The 15,226-nt window shown below is 37.4% G+C and overlaps 1 protein-coding gene across 2 annotated transcripts in view; it reads right to left on the reverse strand.

Annotated features, from left to right (window-relative positions):
• Window positions 1-4,692: 4,692 nt before the first annotated feature.
• Window positions 4,693-15,226, reverse strand: part of ZBTB11 (zinc finger and BTB domain containing 11) — a 37,579-nt gene continuing 27,045 nt past the window's right edge. For both annotated transcript variants that reach the window (XM_082839383.1, XM_082839384.1), the window contains exons 6-11: window positions 12,970-13,215; window positions 11,275-11,419; window positions 10,463-10,580; window positions 7,729-7,887; window positions 7,444-7,619; window positions 4,693-6,850 (exon numbers count right to left, since the gene is read on the reverse strand). In XM_082839383.1, the coding sequence (XP_082695509.1) occupies window positions 6,333-6,850; window positions 7,444-7,619; window positions 7,729-7,887; window positions 10,463-10,580; window positions 11,275-11,419; window positions 12,970-13,215 (1,362 nt within the window). In that variant the 3' untranslated portion in view covers window positions 4,693-6,332. The remainder of the gene's footprint in view (window positions 6,851-7,443; window positions 7,620-7,728; window positions 7,888-10,462; window positions 10,581-11,274; window positions 11,420-12,969; window positions 13,216-15,226) is intronic.

Consider the following 15,226-nt stretch of genomic DNA (forward strand, 5'->3'; position numbering starts at 1 on the left):
CTTTGTAATATTAATAAGTATTTTGTGGGGGAAACTATGGAAATGTCCTGCTCCTCTTCAACTTTACAATTTATTCCTTTTTAAAAAATATTTATTTATTTGGTTGCGCTGGATCTTAGTTGCAGCAGGCGGGCTCCTTAGTTGTAGCATGCAAACTCTTGGTTGCGGCAGGTATGTGGGACCTACTTCTGTGACCAGGGATCGAACCCGGGTCCCCTGCATTGGGAGAAGAGTCTTATCCACTGCACCACCAGGGAAGTCCCTCAATTTATTCTTTCATTTATTTGTATTACTGTTTGTGAAGAAAAGATTAATATAGCAGGTCTGAGCCTGCTACCTTAGAGTCCTGCTAGGAGGACTGTTAAGGCCAAAGTTTGACGTTTGGCTGGCAATTGGAAACTTGACTGGTAAACAGTTCCCTACACTGATACAAAACCTTTCTTAAAAAGTGTGGCTCTCTGTGCTTAAACTCCTTATGCAAACAATGTGGTTTATGCTGAACAACTGCTTTCCTTCCTGGAGTCTGGAATTTTGGAATGTGCTATGCAGAGGGTGCCTATGTGACCAGCACCAGTAAAAACTTTGGGTTCTGAATCTCTAATGAGCCTGCTGATAGATAACACTCCACACGTGTGTTGTCACAACTCATTGCTGGAGGAATTAAGCATGGCTCCACTGGGGTTCTTGGAAACTTACGCTTGTTTCCTCTGGACTTTGCCTTTTCCCTTCACTGATTTTGTCTTATATCCATTCTCAGTAATAAATCATAGCCATGAGTGTGTGTATTTGCTGGTTCCTGTGAGTGCTTTTAGTGAATCACTGAACCTGGGGATGGTTTTAAGGACTCCTGATAGTGGACTTATGATTTCCTATTTTCTTTGATGGTGTATAATCTGTTACTCTCATTATTATTATGCTCACTCAATTTGCCATGATTTGGCCAGTAGAAGTCCTTCGAGGACTTCTGTGCCCTGTTGACATGTCCCCATCATTCTCTGAGCATCTAACTCGCTTTCTGACAGAAGATTTTCCAGACTCATTTTGTACTTTTCCTGACCCAGCCCTGAAATTAGACATTTCCCCAAGAAGCCCTAGTTTGTTCTATTGGGGAATGGCTTTTAGAAACCAATACTTAGTACTAGGTGTAATCATTTCTGGTGGGTATCACTGCTCCCAGGCCATCTCAATAAACAACTAGAGAATACATGCGTGTATACACAAACACTTATATACATATACACACATTTACATAGTATTTGTGTCTGACAACAACCAGTTTAACCAATACTTCACATTTCATCATCTCCTTTTCTACCTTTGCGATGCCCTTCTCCGACAGCAAAAATGCTGGTTTTCAATATCCTTAGTGTTTACGTATTTCATCCTCTCTATATAACTAATCTCCCATTGCCTAGGTTGCCTTAACCTCCCACATGGACATCACCCCCTCTAACCCCACTTGATCTCTGACACTCCGATTCAGACCAATCCTCAACGTGGATGGAATGTTTCAGCACCAATTCTCTGACAGCTGGGTGTCCTACAATTCAATTCTGACATTACTACCCAGAGTTAGCACATACCCCATGAGTTAAGGCCTCAATTCCACAAGACTGCACCCACTTAAGATGCTAACAGCAGGTCTTGGATATCCCCAACCCACCCGCAATTCTGCCTGGCCAACTATAAATTTAGGGGCTTCTATGGAGCCCCCCCCTTTGATAATTCACTAGAACAACTCACAGAGCTCACTTAAAGCGCTATAGTTACAATTTTATTATAAAGGATACAACTCAGGGATAGCCAAGTGGAAGAGACCCATAGGGCAACGTCTGGGAGGGAGGGGTGCTGGAGCTTCTGTTCCTGTGGAGTTGGAGTGTGCCACCCACCCAGTACATCGATATGCTCACCAACCAGGAAGCTCTCTGAGCCTCTTCAAGTTTTTGTTGAAGTTGCATTATATACAGTGCATAATTGGTTAAATTAATGAATTAATGGCCATGGTGAGTGAACTCAGTCTTCAGCTTCTCTCCCCTCCCTTGGAGGTCAGGGGGTGGGGCAGAAAATTTCAACCCTTTAATCACATGGTTGTTTTTTTTCTGGCAATAAGACCCCATCGTGAAGCCATCTAGCCCACCATGTGAAGCTCAGATTTTCACTGAGACTGGAAAAAGACAAAGATGGCAAACACAACAGCTATTTAATATTGTACTAGAAGTCCTTGCAGAGTGCTAAGTAATAAGACCAACAGTACTTGGCAAGCATGTGAAGCAACCAGCACTGCTGAGTGTAAAATGGCACAGTTTCTTCGGAAAATATTTCGATATTATCTGCTTAAGTTGAACATCCACAAATCCAAATGACTCAAATTCCACTCTTAGTTATGTACGCAACAGAAATCCATGTTCATATATATACCAAGAGGATAAAAATGGGCCTTGCAGCATTCTTCATAACCCCAAACTGAAAATAACCCAAACATCTAACAGTGGTAGAAAGGTAAAGTTGTGGTATATTCACAGAAAGTAATGTTTTTTGTAGAGCACACAGAACACAGTAAGAATTTAAATGAGCACAATAAATCCAATCAACAAGGAAAGAATGGAAAAGAGAAGCAGGAATAAGCACATATGAAGAACTAAGTGGAAATGCTAGTATAAGAAATATAAATTTTAAAATGAATTCAATAGATAATTCAATTAAAAAAACAGTTAAAGATGAAGTTGAGCAACTCCCATAAGGTTACCAGGAATGGAGAAAAAGGAGAGAATGAGACAGGTATTGAGGGTAGAAATAAAACCTTCTCTTAGAAATAAAGAAGTAACCAGAGGAGAAAAATATTTAAAGAAACAACACTATTTGTTTTCCAGGATTTGGAAAAGACTAAAATACCTATAAATCTCTGCTAAAACAAACTCCTTTGAAATCATAGTGGGACCTCCCTGGTGGTCCAGTGGTTAAGACTCCATGCTCCCCATGCAGGGGGCCTGGGTTCAATCCCTGGTCAGGGAACTAGATCCTGCATGCATGCTGCAACTAAGAGCCTGCAGGCCGCAACCAAGACCTGGCACAGCCAAATAAATAAAAACTAAAAAAAAAAGAAAATCGTAGTACTAAGACTTTAAGAAACGAAATGTCCTAGGGTCCCCAAATCAGAGGAAACTGAGTTGAAACTGTAGTAGCCTTGTGATAGATGGGACTGCCAGTTTCAAAGGCGCTGGCTTTTGAAAGCCCAAAGGTGACAAGAGATCAGGATTTAGGTCCACAGAGATCGGAACTAAGAATTCCACACAAAGCTGGGTTGGAACCACTGAAGAGCTACACCTTCAGTGAAAGAACAAGCCAGAAAAAAACTCCATTCACCAACCCAGGCAAAGATATTTGTCTGTCCCAGACTGGGCACGAGGTGGGCAAACAGCCTCCCTTTAAGACTTAGAACAATGACCTTGTTCTCACACTGGTGTAAAGTTCAAATTTACAGTTGCTGGTCTAGGAAACCAGAGTTTGAGAAATTAATATGAAAATAGTGCCTAGCCACTGATACTCTTGGAACAATCTAACAAAAGCAAACATAAAACTGATCTGGGAGGACCCTTTTTCAACATAGGCAGGTGGCACAGGATTCCAAAGACAAGGCCCTACTGGAGATGCGCTTATACTCTAACATTTATAAAACTCTGGAGAAATCCAATAAACAGCAGTATTCAACTTCAAAACTTCAGATAACAGACTATAAGACTGGTATATTTAAAATAATTAAACAAGTTATCTTTGCATCTTTGCTCTAAGCCTTTACAAACTATAACTATACATTTATAAGATCAGGGGAGACAAAGACTTTTTTTGTTTATTTTCCAAACAGATGTAAAACCCCTATTTAGGAACCTCCATGAAGATTATAGGTTTAAATTTCCTGATTCAATTATGAGTGGGAAGCATCATGCAGTTTATATCAAAGCTATTTTTTTAAAAAAGACAAGACACTGAAGGTCTGGATTAACTCTAAATTTATCAGTTTAGGTAACCTTGTGAAATTATGTAAACAGCCAATGGCTTTTAATAAAACAGCAGTAACAAGCAGATTTAATCAGGAAGGAAGTCATCTGACAACAACAAATCAGCGTGTGCTTCTAAAAATGAATTATTATAAACTAAATAGAGAATTTTCCCCATGGAAATATAAAACTGAATTTTTGGAACCTTAACACTTATTTCTACACGTAATTTATGTAATTCTCTAAACACATTTAAATTATCCAAAGATGGCGGTTAATTGTACTACTTTTAATTTTGTGGTTAAGATTAAGTGTAGTAAGTCTTAATAGTATTATGTGTTCTGTCAATGGTTATTTTTTAATGTGTTCAATTCTCCTCCCTTTTAAAAACGGATTAACTCGGACTTCCCTGGTGGCGCAGTGGTTGAGAGTCCGTCTGCCGATGCAGGGGACACGGGTTCGTGCCCCGCTCCGGGAAGATCCCACATGCCACGGAGCGGCTGGGTCCGTGAGCCATGGCCACTGAGCCTGCGCGTCCGGAGCCTGTGCTCCACAACGGGAGAGGCCACAACAGTGAGAGGCCCACTTACCGCAAAACAAACAAACAAACGGATTAACTCAATAATATATCAAATAACAGCAACTGATTTATGAGCTGAAAATAGTGACAAGCTCAACTCCAAAGCTTATGCCTTAAACAAGATTCAACATCTTTTATTTACATATTTATGACATACATTAATGGGTCTTATACAATTAACTAAATCTAATAACAATGGTGACAAGGGAACATAAAGACACAATTCCAAATTTTTGTCAGGTTGAAATACATTTTCACTAACTGAAAGATATGATAAACAAGCAGCCATTATAAAGTTACAGACTGTATGTTAATCCACTTAAAATTGAAAGTCAGCCACACAGCTATCAAAACAATAGGAAATTTGCAAATGCAAATATTACATATACAGGTACAATGCATGCATGGCATCACATTTATTCTTTATCTTTTAAGCCACTTTTAAAGTAAACTGGAATACGCATCTTAATAATATATGTACATCAAGGCACATTCTTTTCTTGTGCTTTAGGAATGACTTACATGTGATCTGCTTGTATCTTAATTTTACAACTTATATTAAGCTTCTAATACTTAGAAGTTTAATTTTAACAATTACAGCTTGAGTGGTAGTTTCCCAGGAGAGAAATGTGGCATCTCCCCGTGGCTATTTTGGAAAACGAGAAAACTGGATAGCTTAAAGAGGTGGAAATTTAAAAATCAAACACACAAATTAATTTAACTTTCAGGCAACTTTTAAAAAGAATTTAATTTTAACAATTTGGTGGGCCATAATCAATTTCTTTAAGTAGTATACTGTAATGAGGGCTGAAGAATTTTCAATATTCTGAAATTACTTAACAATTACATGGTATCCACAGGACCGCTGTAGATGTCTATATCGCTATCCTACTTCTAAACTGCAGTTCTTCAACAAAATTGAACAATTAAACATGATATAAAAGCTGCAAACATACCAAACCTAGTTTTAACTTTTTTCCCATTTATCATCTTATGTAATCAAGGAGAAATTTCCCATCAACAGTTTAATAACAATGTTCTTTGCTCATGGTCAATTTACTTGCCTTGAAGGATAGTAGAGTAAGGCTTTAATAGGCATTTCATGCATTTTAATGGCATTTAAAAAAATCAGCTATTCATTTAGGGGTTCCCCATATAGATTAAGTACACTGTGCAAACTTGATTACAACATGTAACTCATTAAGTGCTTTAAAATAAAGAATCCCTGACTTTATAAGGGGTTAAAATAAATAGTAAGTCAAGAATCACAGATCTGAAGCATTTAAAAAAATGTAATATACTTATGCATCACACTAAAACGTTTTATATTAGAATTTTTAAACCATAAACAAGGCAAATGAAATCACAGAACCTCTATATTTTGAGAATAAAAGAGAAGAAAAGCCAATTAGTACAGCCTTTTAAACTCAAAGTATATAATAATGTCAAAATGCAAATGAAACTGTACGGTTTTTAATTTATTTAGTACAGTTCTTTATAAACATTAATTCATAAAAAGTATACCATGATAATCCACTGCCATCAAACAGATTTGTTTTCAATTTCTTTACAGTAAATGGACTTTTCTACAGAACCCATTAGCCAGACAAACCGTTTAGAAATGTTAAAACACCACCAAAACAGCCCAGAGCCTTGATGTACAAACTCTAGGCAGACAGCCACATAGTACTGTAAACAAATGTTCTGTGAGTTCAGTTTATGTGAGATGTCCCTTCTGTTCATCTCGATTACTACATTCACTCTGTTTCTGAAATATGGGCCACCTCTACTTCAACAGTTTGAATAGCTTCTGCAACTTCAGACAGCTTCTGTCCTTGCTGTTGTGCTAACACATAGTTAACCACTTGCATAATACTTTGGTCAGAAAGTGTAGATACTGACGGACATTCTTCAGTAGCTGCAACAGCTTCGAGAGCTTCCATAGTTTCTCCTGTCACTACCACAGTTTCAAGTTCTTGAGGACCGCTGTTTTCTTGTTCCTGCATATCTGCTGTTAAGATGCTAACAGCATGCTCCACTTGAGTTCCTTGGTTATGAAACTGAAGGGTATCTTTTTCCAGCATAATTTTGCAAGGCACATAATCTCTGTGGAATTTAGTCATATGTTTACGGAGTGTTCGAGCATCTATGTAGGCTTCACTACATACCGGACAGACATAGGGCCGTTCACCTGTATGTGTTCTGACGTGGCGTTTTAGAGATCGGGCATCAGCCCAAGCTACTCCACATGTTAAGCACTCAAATGGCTTAACTCCTATTAAAAAAGAAACAAGAGAGGTGTATGTGTGGTGAGGTCCAAGTACCAAAATATATTACAGCTGCCTGATAAATAATGCTTTTCTTTTAAGTACAGTAGCCCATAAACGTTTCTATCTTGACTATGGCGGTCTTTTATTTAGAACCAAATGGTTTCTCTTAGAATAATGCAGATTCTGGATATAATCTCTCTAAAGATGTTCCTATTGATAGAAGTTACTGAGAGACAATCCTGAGGTTCTGTGAATAGTCTCTTTTAGCCTTCACAGCAATCCTATAATCCTAGGATAAAAAACCAGAAACTTCAAGTAGTCCATTCCAGCATAAAAATATTGATATAGAATATTAAGCTCACTAAAATAGGAATCTATCTATCTACAAAACAATTAGGTAGTCAGGTTCAGGATCACCTCTATCACTTGAATAAATCTTCCACAACATGGGATTAATCTCTTATTAAGGAAAGCGAGATAATAGGCAAGAGGAATGGTAAAAGGAGCATCACTACTGGACTGGCTTTTATTCTACTGAAAGTTATATATATATATATATGTATATATATATATATAAAACTATATGAAGTATAGTTACCTCCATGGTTATTCATGTGTCTCCTATACTCTCTCAGCTGAGTGAATTTTCTTCCACATTGTTCACACACCCGTTCCAGGTTTTGCTTTGCTCTTCCTTTTTTTCCATGGGTAGCTTTCTTTACATGCCTTCTGAACAATGCCTTTTCATAAAATTCTTTGCCACATATATTACACCTAAAATAAAGGAAAACCCCAAATTATTTTTTCCAAAGCACCAGAATCCATAATAATTAATCCAAGTACATTTATATCTCAAGTTTAGATCCTCCTCAGATTTACCCACCTGTAAGGCTCAGTGACAGAGTGAGACTTCACATGGGAATACCAATCTTTCTTCCAACTATAGCACTTATCACAAAATTGGCACTGGAATGGCTTCACACCAAGATGTTTGTTCATGTGCTGGCGAAGATCTCTAGCTTCAAAGAAACTTTTCTCACATCTGCAATAACAAAGTTCATTCACCCAACTGGATCATCTTATTCTTTTAAAAGAAGTTTCCAAGAACTCAGTATATTCTTGGGTTTCTAGAACTCCACAAGATGATCCCAATTTAAAACAAAAACAATTCTTACTATTCCAATCTTGCATCAAGGCTACAGGGTCTTAAGTTCTTTTAGCTGCAGAGTACTAGAAACATTTTAGAAAGAATCCTGCACAGCTCCCAAGGGTTATCATAGGTGTTATTATTTTCTGTCTCCTCCTCAACCCCATCTGATCTCCCCTTTTTACATCCCTTTTCACCCTCTCCCAGTCTCTGTCCATCTATTGGAAGTAGGCCTCACTCTTGACCATAAGGATGGAGCAACTGACTTAGGCCTAGGTCAATCAGAGCACAGCATTCTCTTAGCCATAGTGATCGATTCACAGAAAACCAAATGCCTTAACCAGATCCAATGGTAGCGAACCTCAGGGCTTTTATAGGAACTACGAGAAAAGCAGCTTGACAATCTGGGAGTTGAGAGGATGTAAGGCTGAAATCATTGCCACTGCCTTGTCCATACGGAGTCTCAGAGACATCAAGTGCTAATGAATCTGAAACCAGTTTACATTAAACCATTCAGACTCCTAGATTCGACTTTCATTCAAGTCAGTTTATTTTATTTTTAAATTTTTAAGAATAAATTTATTTATTTGTTTTTATTATTGCCTGTGTGGGTCTTTGTTGCTGCGCGCGGGCTTTCTCTTTGTTGAGGTGGGACTACTACTTTTTTGTGGTGCGCAGGCTTCTCATTGTGGTGGCTTTTTTTGTTGTGGAGCATGGGCTCTAGGCGCACGGACTTCAGTAGTTGTGGCACGTGGGCTCAGTAGTTGTGGCTCACGGGCTTAGTTGCTCTGCGGCATGTGGGATCTTCCCAGACCAGGGCTCGAACCCATGTCCCCCGCATTGGCAGGCGGGTTCTCAACCACCAAGCCAGGGAAGCCCTCAAGTCAGTTTAAATTGGATTTTCTTATACTTGCAACTAAAAATGTATGAATAATAAACTATCTTTGTTTTAAAATAAGACTGATTATAGAGTGACATCAGCATATAGGGCAGAGTAGGTAACTCCAAAAGCCCATCCCTACATGAAAGCAGTAAACAAATGGGCAAAAACTGTCAGAATCAATTTTATTGGACCTCTGGAAACTAATTAAAAGTTTACAGTGACCAGGTAAATATTTAATCAAGAAAGCAATTGCTGAATCTTGGTAAGAGAGCTCTGTGGCATTTCAACTCACCCTGGCCCCATCCCCAGGCTCCTCAGCTCAGCAGACAGACTGCACTCCTGCTACGGATCCCTAGTACCAGAAGAACTTATTCTCATAGAGCTGTAGTTGTTCTGAGCTATCTGATGACTCCTTGAGGTTACCCCTCAAAGGGTCTGCTTGTATTTACCCTAACTCTTCCAGGGCTGAGGACTCGGGGAGGGGTAGGGAGTAGAGAGGAGCAGATGGCTGGAAACACTTACAGGCAAATGTATTAGCCACAGCTGCTGGGGCAAGGAACAGCAGTTCAGTGCAAACAATATCCAAACCAAAAGCCTGTGAGGAAAAGGCTGGAGACCGAGATGTTTTGGGGAATGAGAGCTTTGAAAAACTCTCACATATTCCCAGGAATCTAGAAGTCCAAATATCTGCCCAGTGCTGGGCACATGCTCAGAAAAGACCCGAAAAGGCTCTATACTCTCACCAATGGCTGACTCTGCACAAACAGAAAGAGAAGACCAAGGCAGAATTGTAAACTGCCTGGCCTGAGTATTGAAGGCATTCTGGAATTAGTGGTGATGCTCACACAACACCGTGAATGTACTGAAAGCCACTAAACTGAACACTTTAAAATGATGAATGTTATGTTCTATGAACTTTACTTCAATTATAAAAAAGATTTCAAGAGGCTTTGGAAAATGAAAAGAGGGAAAAAGGAATCTGAAGAAGGGAGAAATGAGCAGAGGGCCAAGTACTTCCGAGGAACTGCCTAGGAAGAATCTCTGGCTGGCACCAAGGGACCCTTCTTTCCTACAGTCCCTCTGTAGGAAAGAACTGGTTGCACATTTGAACAACTTCTTTAAATCATTTAAAATGAGTGATTTGTATGGTATGAAATTTGTGTCTAAATAAAACTGTTACATAAATAAATAGGAACATCTAGACAAAAACAAACTGATAAAATCAAGAGTAAACAAATAACAGTTTAATATTATCTTCAAGTATTCTCCTTTTTCAGTTTTACTGAGGTGTAACTGACAAATAAAATTGTAAGGCATTTAAAGTGTATAATGTGATGATTCAGTACATGTATACACTGTGAATGGAATCCTCCCACTTGTTAACACACCCATCACCTCAGATATATATACGTGTGTGTATAATTACATATTAATATTCAAGTTCCTACTCTCTTAGCAAAATTCAATCATATTATACAGTGTTATCAACTATAGTCACCTCAAATATTTTCTTTTGAAACAACTTTCAAATAAACTGAGTAAGAACACAAGGAAATTAATTGAACGGTTCACATATTAAATACTTACTGAGTACAATGATAGCCTCGAACTTCAGGCTTTGGTTGGTGTTTCTTTAGGTGCTTGCTGAGCCCAGAGCCCCTGTGAAAAGACTTTCCACAAACTGAGCAAAGGTACTTGGACTCTCCTATAAAAAATAAAAACCATGTCACAAATCCAGCAATCAGGTGCTCTTCCAACAGAATGCTTTACGTTGTATTTCAGAAGTTATTTTATCAAGTGGGCACAGAAGCTGTAACATTTGGCATCCACCTTCTAAGAATAACAAACTATGTCAAAATCCCTATTTTCTCTCAACCAGAGTACTAGAGAGGCTACTACTACTACCCACAGAATGTGACAGGCTTGCATGATCATCTGGATTATAACAGTGTTGAGTTGTATACAAGTTCTAGAGCAGATTATCTACCCTTCATCAGCCATTTTCCACATAACTGCTTTAAACACCTGAAAATAAGTATATGTGGACTAAAAGTTCTAATAAAATTATAAGCCACATACCATGCTGACAGTTACATCTGTCTACTGCTTAACTTTTTAAAAGCAAGACCATTTTCTTTAGGTGCCTGGATTTAATACTCAGTACACATTTTTCTGCACTGATTGAAACAAAATTTTTACACAAATAAGATAGCTCTAAAACTAGATTATAAGAACAGCTTCTAAACTTTACTCTAAAAAAAAAACACAAAAAACCAAAAAAACCCTTTACTCTCATTAATAAAAAACTGCACACATACAGTCATCTTACAGCATAATCAATATACTAGTAAATTAATAGTATATAACATGTAACTATGTCAATATAAGTTTCTCATTACCTGTGTGAATACTCATATGTTCCTGAAGACTCCGTTTGGTAACAAATGACTTAACGCATAGTTCACACTGGAACTGCTTTTGTGATTGATGGAGACTCTGGTGTAATTTTAGACCGTGCTTGTAGATGAAAGTCTTTCCACAGACCTAAGAGAGCACAGGTGTTTAAACCAGTAAAACAGAAAAAGAGATAAGGGCTGTTTCTGAAGAATGAGGACACAGAATCTACTATGCTATTTTAAATTAAAAACTTAAATTATAAACAAAATGACAGAGTTAAAGTTGATACAAGGGCCAAGGATTTTAGCTGGTTGATCATCTTCTGATTCAGTAGTTAACCAATATTGCTATTTTCTTACACCCATGAGATCACTAGAAGAACTCAAAACAGTACCCAAAAAAACCTCATACTGTCCTTTGTGAGACTGGTAAACAATATATCTTATATTAAAAGAGACATGGGAGCTTAATCAAGAACAATATACTCAACTCCTGCTATACCAACTAGAACAGTGCTTCTTAAACTCTCTATGATGAAGAACCAGTTTTTTTCTGTCCCCAATCTATTAGGGAGAGATTTTTGTTAAACACAATGAAAATGTCACAGTATCAAATTACCATGACAGTTTCTACATGCCTACTCTCCATCTTTGCACTTATCTTTTATGGACCACACATTTTGAGTAGTGCTACACCAGAAGACCAGAGGCCCAATTAACACTTAGTTTTTAAATATATGAATAAAATGATGCTTAGGACTTGGCTTCAAAATAACTGAAGGGAGGGGGAAGTAAGGGAGTGAGAGACAGTACATATAAAATACAACTGACCATAGATAACCAACAAGGACCTACTGTATAGCACAGGGAACTACACTCGATATCTTGTAATAACCTATAATGGAAAAGAATCTAAAAAAGAATGAATAGATGAATGAATAAATAAATAAATGAATCACTTTGCTGAACACCTGAAACTAACACAACATTGTAAATCAACTATATTTCAATAAAAATTAAAAAAAAAATCCCACAATTGACCATGTGTTGATAACTATTAAAGCTGGGTGAAGAGTACACGAGGGTTTATTCTACTCTCTTACATTCTTTTTTCTTATAATACGAAGCTTAAGAAACGAAAGAGAGAGAGAAAAACATTAAAAATTTCACTGGTTCCAAAACTGTTTATTAATAAAAATAGTGGGCCATCCTTATATGCAAGGCTATAGGTGCTACTAGAAATTTTTCACCGTTGCAAATAGCCCAAAGCTGGCTTATCACAGGATTCTTTACCCAGGAATCACATTTTGGCATTTAGTCTTCAGCTCTAGAGAAGGACACATAGCTTAGGCAGCATTTCTACTAAGATGTGTTTAACTCACAGGTTCCTTCCCAAGCCAGGTTGGTCCTACTGAACGTTAAGGGATGACTGAGATGATGAATTGGTTATTCTCAGCCTGTATCGCTCTGAATCCTAGCAAGTTTCCCGAACATCCTAAATAGATTAATTTCAAGTTACAACTTCAGCCAAATTAAAGAACAGAACTGGGAATCACCCTTGACCTAGGCAACAAACTGAAAAAGTTATGGACTTCCTGTGACATTTTACCAAAGTGATGTGACGCCAGAATCAACCAGTCTTATCACTGGTTATGTTCCAATCTTCTTTAAATAACAAAATAAATATAATGGCTTTACCTGGCATGCATGTGGTTTTACCCCTGTGTGCTTTAACATATGTATTCGAAGAGAATATAATTTAGGTAATGTCCTTCCACATATCGAACATATAAATTCGCGTTTGGTTCTGCCCTTCTCAGATGATGATCCTGATGCCTCATTAGGTGCAGAACTGGAAGAGGATGAAGTAGGTGCATCTTTCCTGGTATGTCGAATAAGGTGTGCTCTCAAGGAGGCACTGTACTGAAACTGTTTCTTACACAACTAAAAGAAAAAGTAAACAAAATTCTGCCTGAATGTATGTCCATCACAAATGTTAAGTGAAACTCAACTTGTACTTCAACATTCCATATCTTTGTTACAATTATATCACTCAATAAACATATATACTATGTAAAAGACAATATGCTAGGTACCACACTATAGAAATGAAAGGGACAGACCCAGCCTCTACTCTGCAAAGATTTATAATCTAACCACAAAACAGGATTTATATGTAAATAGGTGAAAGATCAATACTTAGGAAGAGGGAATAATCAGAGTATAAGGAAAGGCGTCATCACTGAGGCTGGGTCTTGAAGGAATGGTAAGACACAGACAAAGACAAGAATACTATTATTATATGAGTACTAACAGTTGTTAGGAAGAACAAAAATAGGGGCTGGAAAAAGTAGGAAGATAAAACTGTGATAGTCCTTGGGTTTTACCCTGTACTTGTTGAGTATTCCTGAAAGCTTCTGTTCTTTATTTTAAAATCAGAGTTATTTATAGTCATGATCTACAAAACTTTTTTTTAATAAGTAAAACTGGCCTCTTGGTTCACTACTCTACTTTTTTGACTCTTTCTTAATGATTATCTCTGTAATTCTGAGTAATATGAATAATAGGAAGTGACTCTCTCCTTTACCTCTCCACTCTCTACACGTACATGATCCTTCCCATTACCATACTTTCTCAATACAGCTTTATGATCATTTTGATGAGATCAATTTCAGTGCTTACATTATTTGGATGACATACATGTTATTACAGCTGGACCATACAGACAGTATGAGTCTCTTTCCTTTCCTTTCGTTTCCTTTTCTGTTTTATTTATCTTTGTATTTACTGCTAATGCATCATCAAACCTTTCTCTCAACTGTCTATTGGGAGAAGGTTTAAAACATCACCTTGTGGGAGATCGCTGTCAAAGCACTACGTTGGTGGTTCCAGACTGGGGCGGTTGTTTCCCACGCTTGGACTCTACAGATTGGACCCCATGTTTCCCGTTTCCCATGTCTTGCTCATTTTAGAGGAATACCTCTGCCGACAGCTTCCTGAGAAAGGGAGTTTGGGAGGTAAAACTTTGCAGACCTTGCATGTCTGAAACTGTTCTTATTCTACCATCATAAATATAGTTTGAATACTGATTCCAAGTTAGAAATCATTTCCTTTTATAATATTAAAGATATTGTGCCTTTATCTTCTAACTTCCACTGTTGCTGCTGAAAGGCCTGAAGCTATTCTGACCCTTATCCTTTCTCTCTTGTAATTTATAAGATTTTCTTTGTACCTTGATTCTGAAATTTCATAATATATCTTGGTATAGATTTATTTTCACCCATGATTCTGGACATTCAACGCACCCTTTTAACAAGGAAACTGCTATTTTCAAGTTCTCAAATTTTTTTTCATTGCATTAATGATTTCTTTCTCTCCATGCTGTTTGGAATTATCTGGATATTAGAAGACAACCTAGACCAATCCTCTAAAATTTCTTTCACTCCCATTTTTACCTTGTCTTTTGCTTTATTTTCTGGGTGATTTAGTCAATTGTATTTCCTAACTTTTCTATATGTGTTATTATGTATTTTATTCCTAAGAAAAACTCTTCTGTTCTCTTGATGTGTCCTTTTAAAAATACAGTACATGGTTATTGTTTTACTGATGTAATTGTTTTATTTATCTCTAATATAAATCATAGTTTGTGGTTTGGGTTGTGTGTGGGGGGGTGTTTGAGTTTTCTTTTAACTGCATAGTATTGGATTCCTCAAAGTTGTTTTTTTTGCTTGAAATATTTGTGAGTCTGTATACCTGATGTCTATTCACATTTCAAAATAAGACATTTAAAAACCGATTGGAACTTGTGTGTAAGCAGAGGAGTAAACTGTTAACCACAGGCTTTAATGAGCAGTATCTTTAGATCTTTTGTTATCAGACTTCGGATTTCTCACCTTTAAGAAATCCTTCTATTTTAAGATTAAGGGTTTGGTTGTTAATATTCTGGAACTTGAGT

This window comes from Leucopleurus acutus (genome assembly GCF_964270905.1).
Source record: "Leucopleurus acutus genome assembly, chromosome: 5".
Classification (NCBI taxonomy): domain Eukaryota; kingdom Metazoa; phylum Chordata; class Mammalia; order Artiodactyla; family Delphinidae; genus Leucopleurus; species Leucopleurus acutus.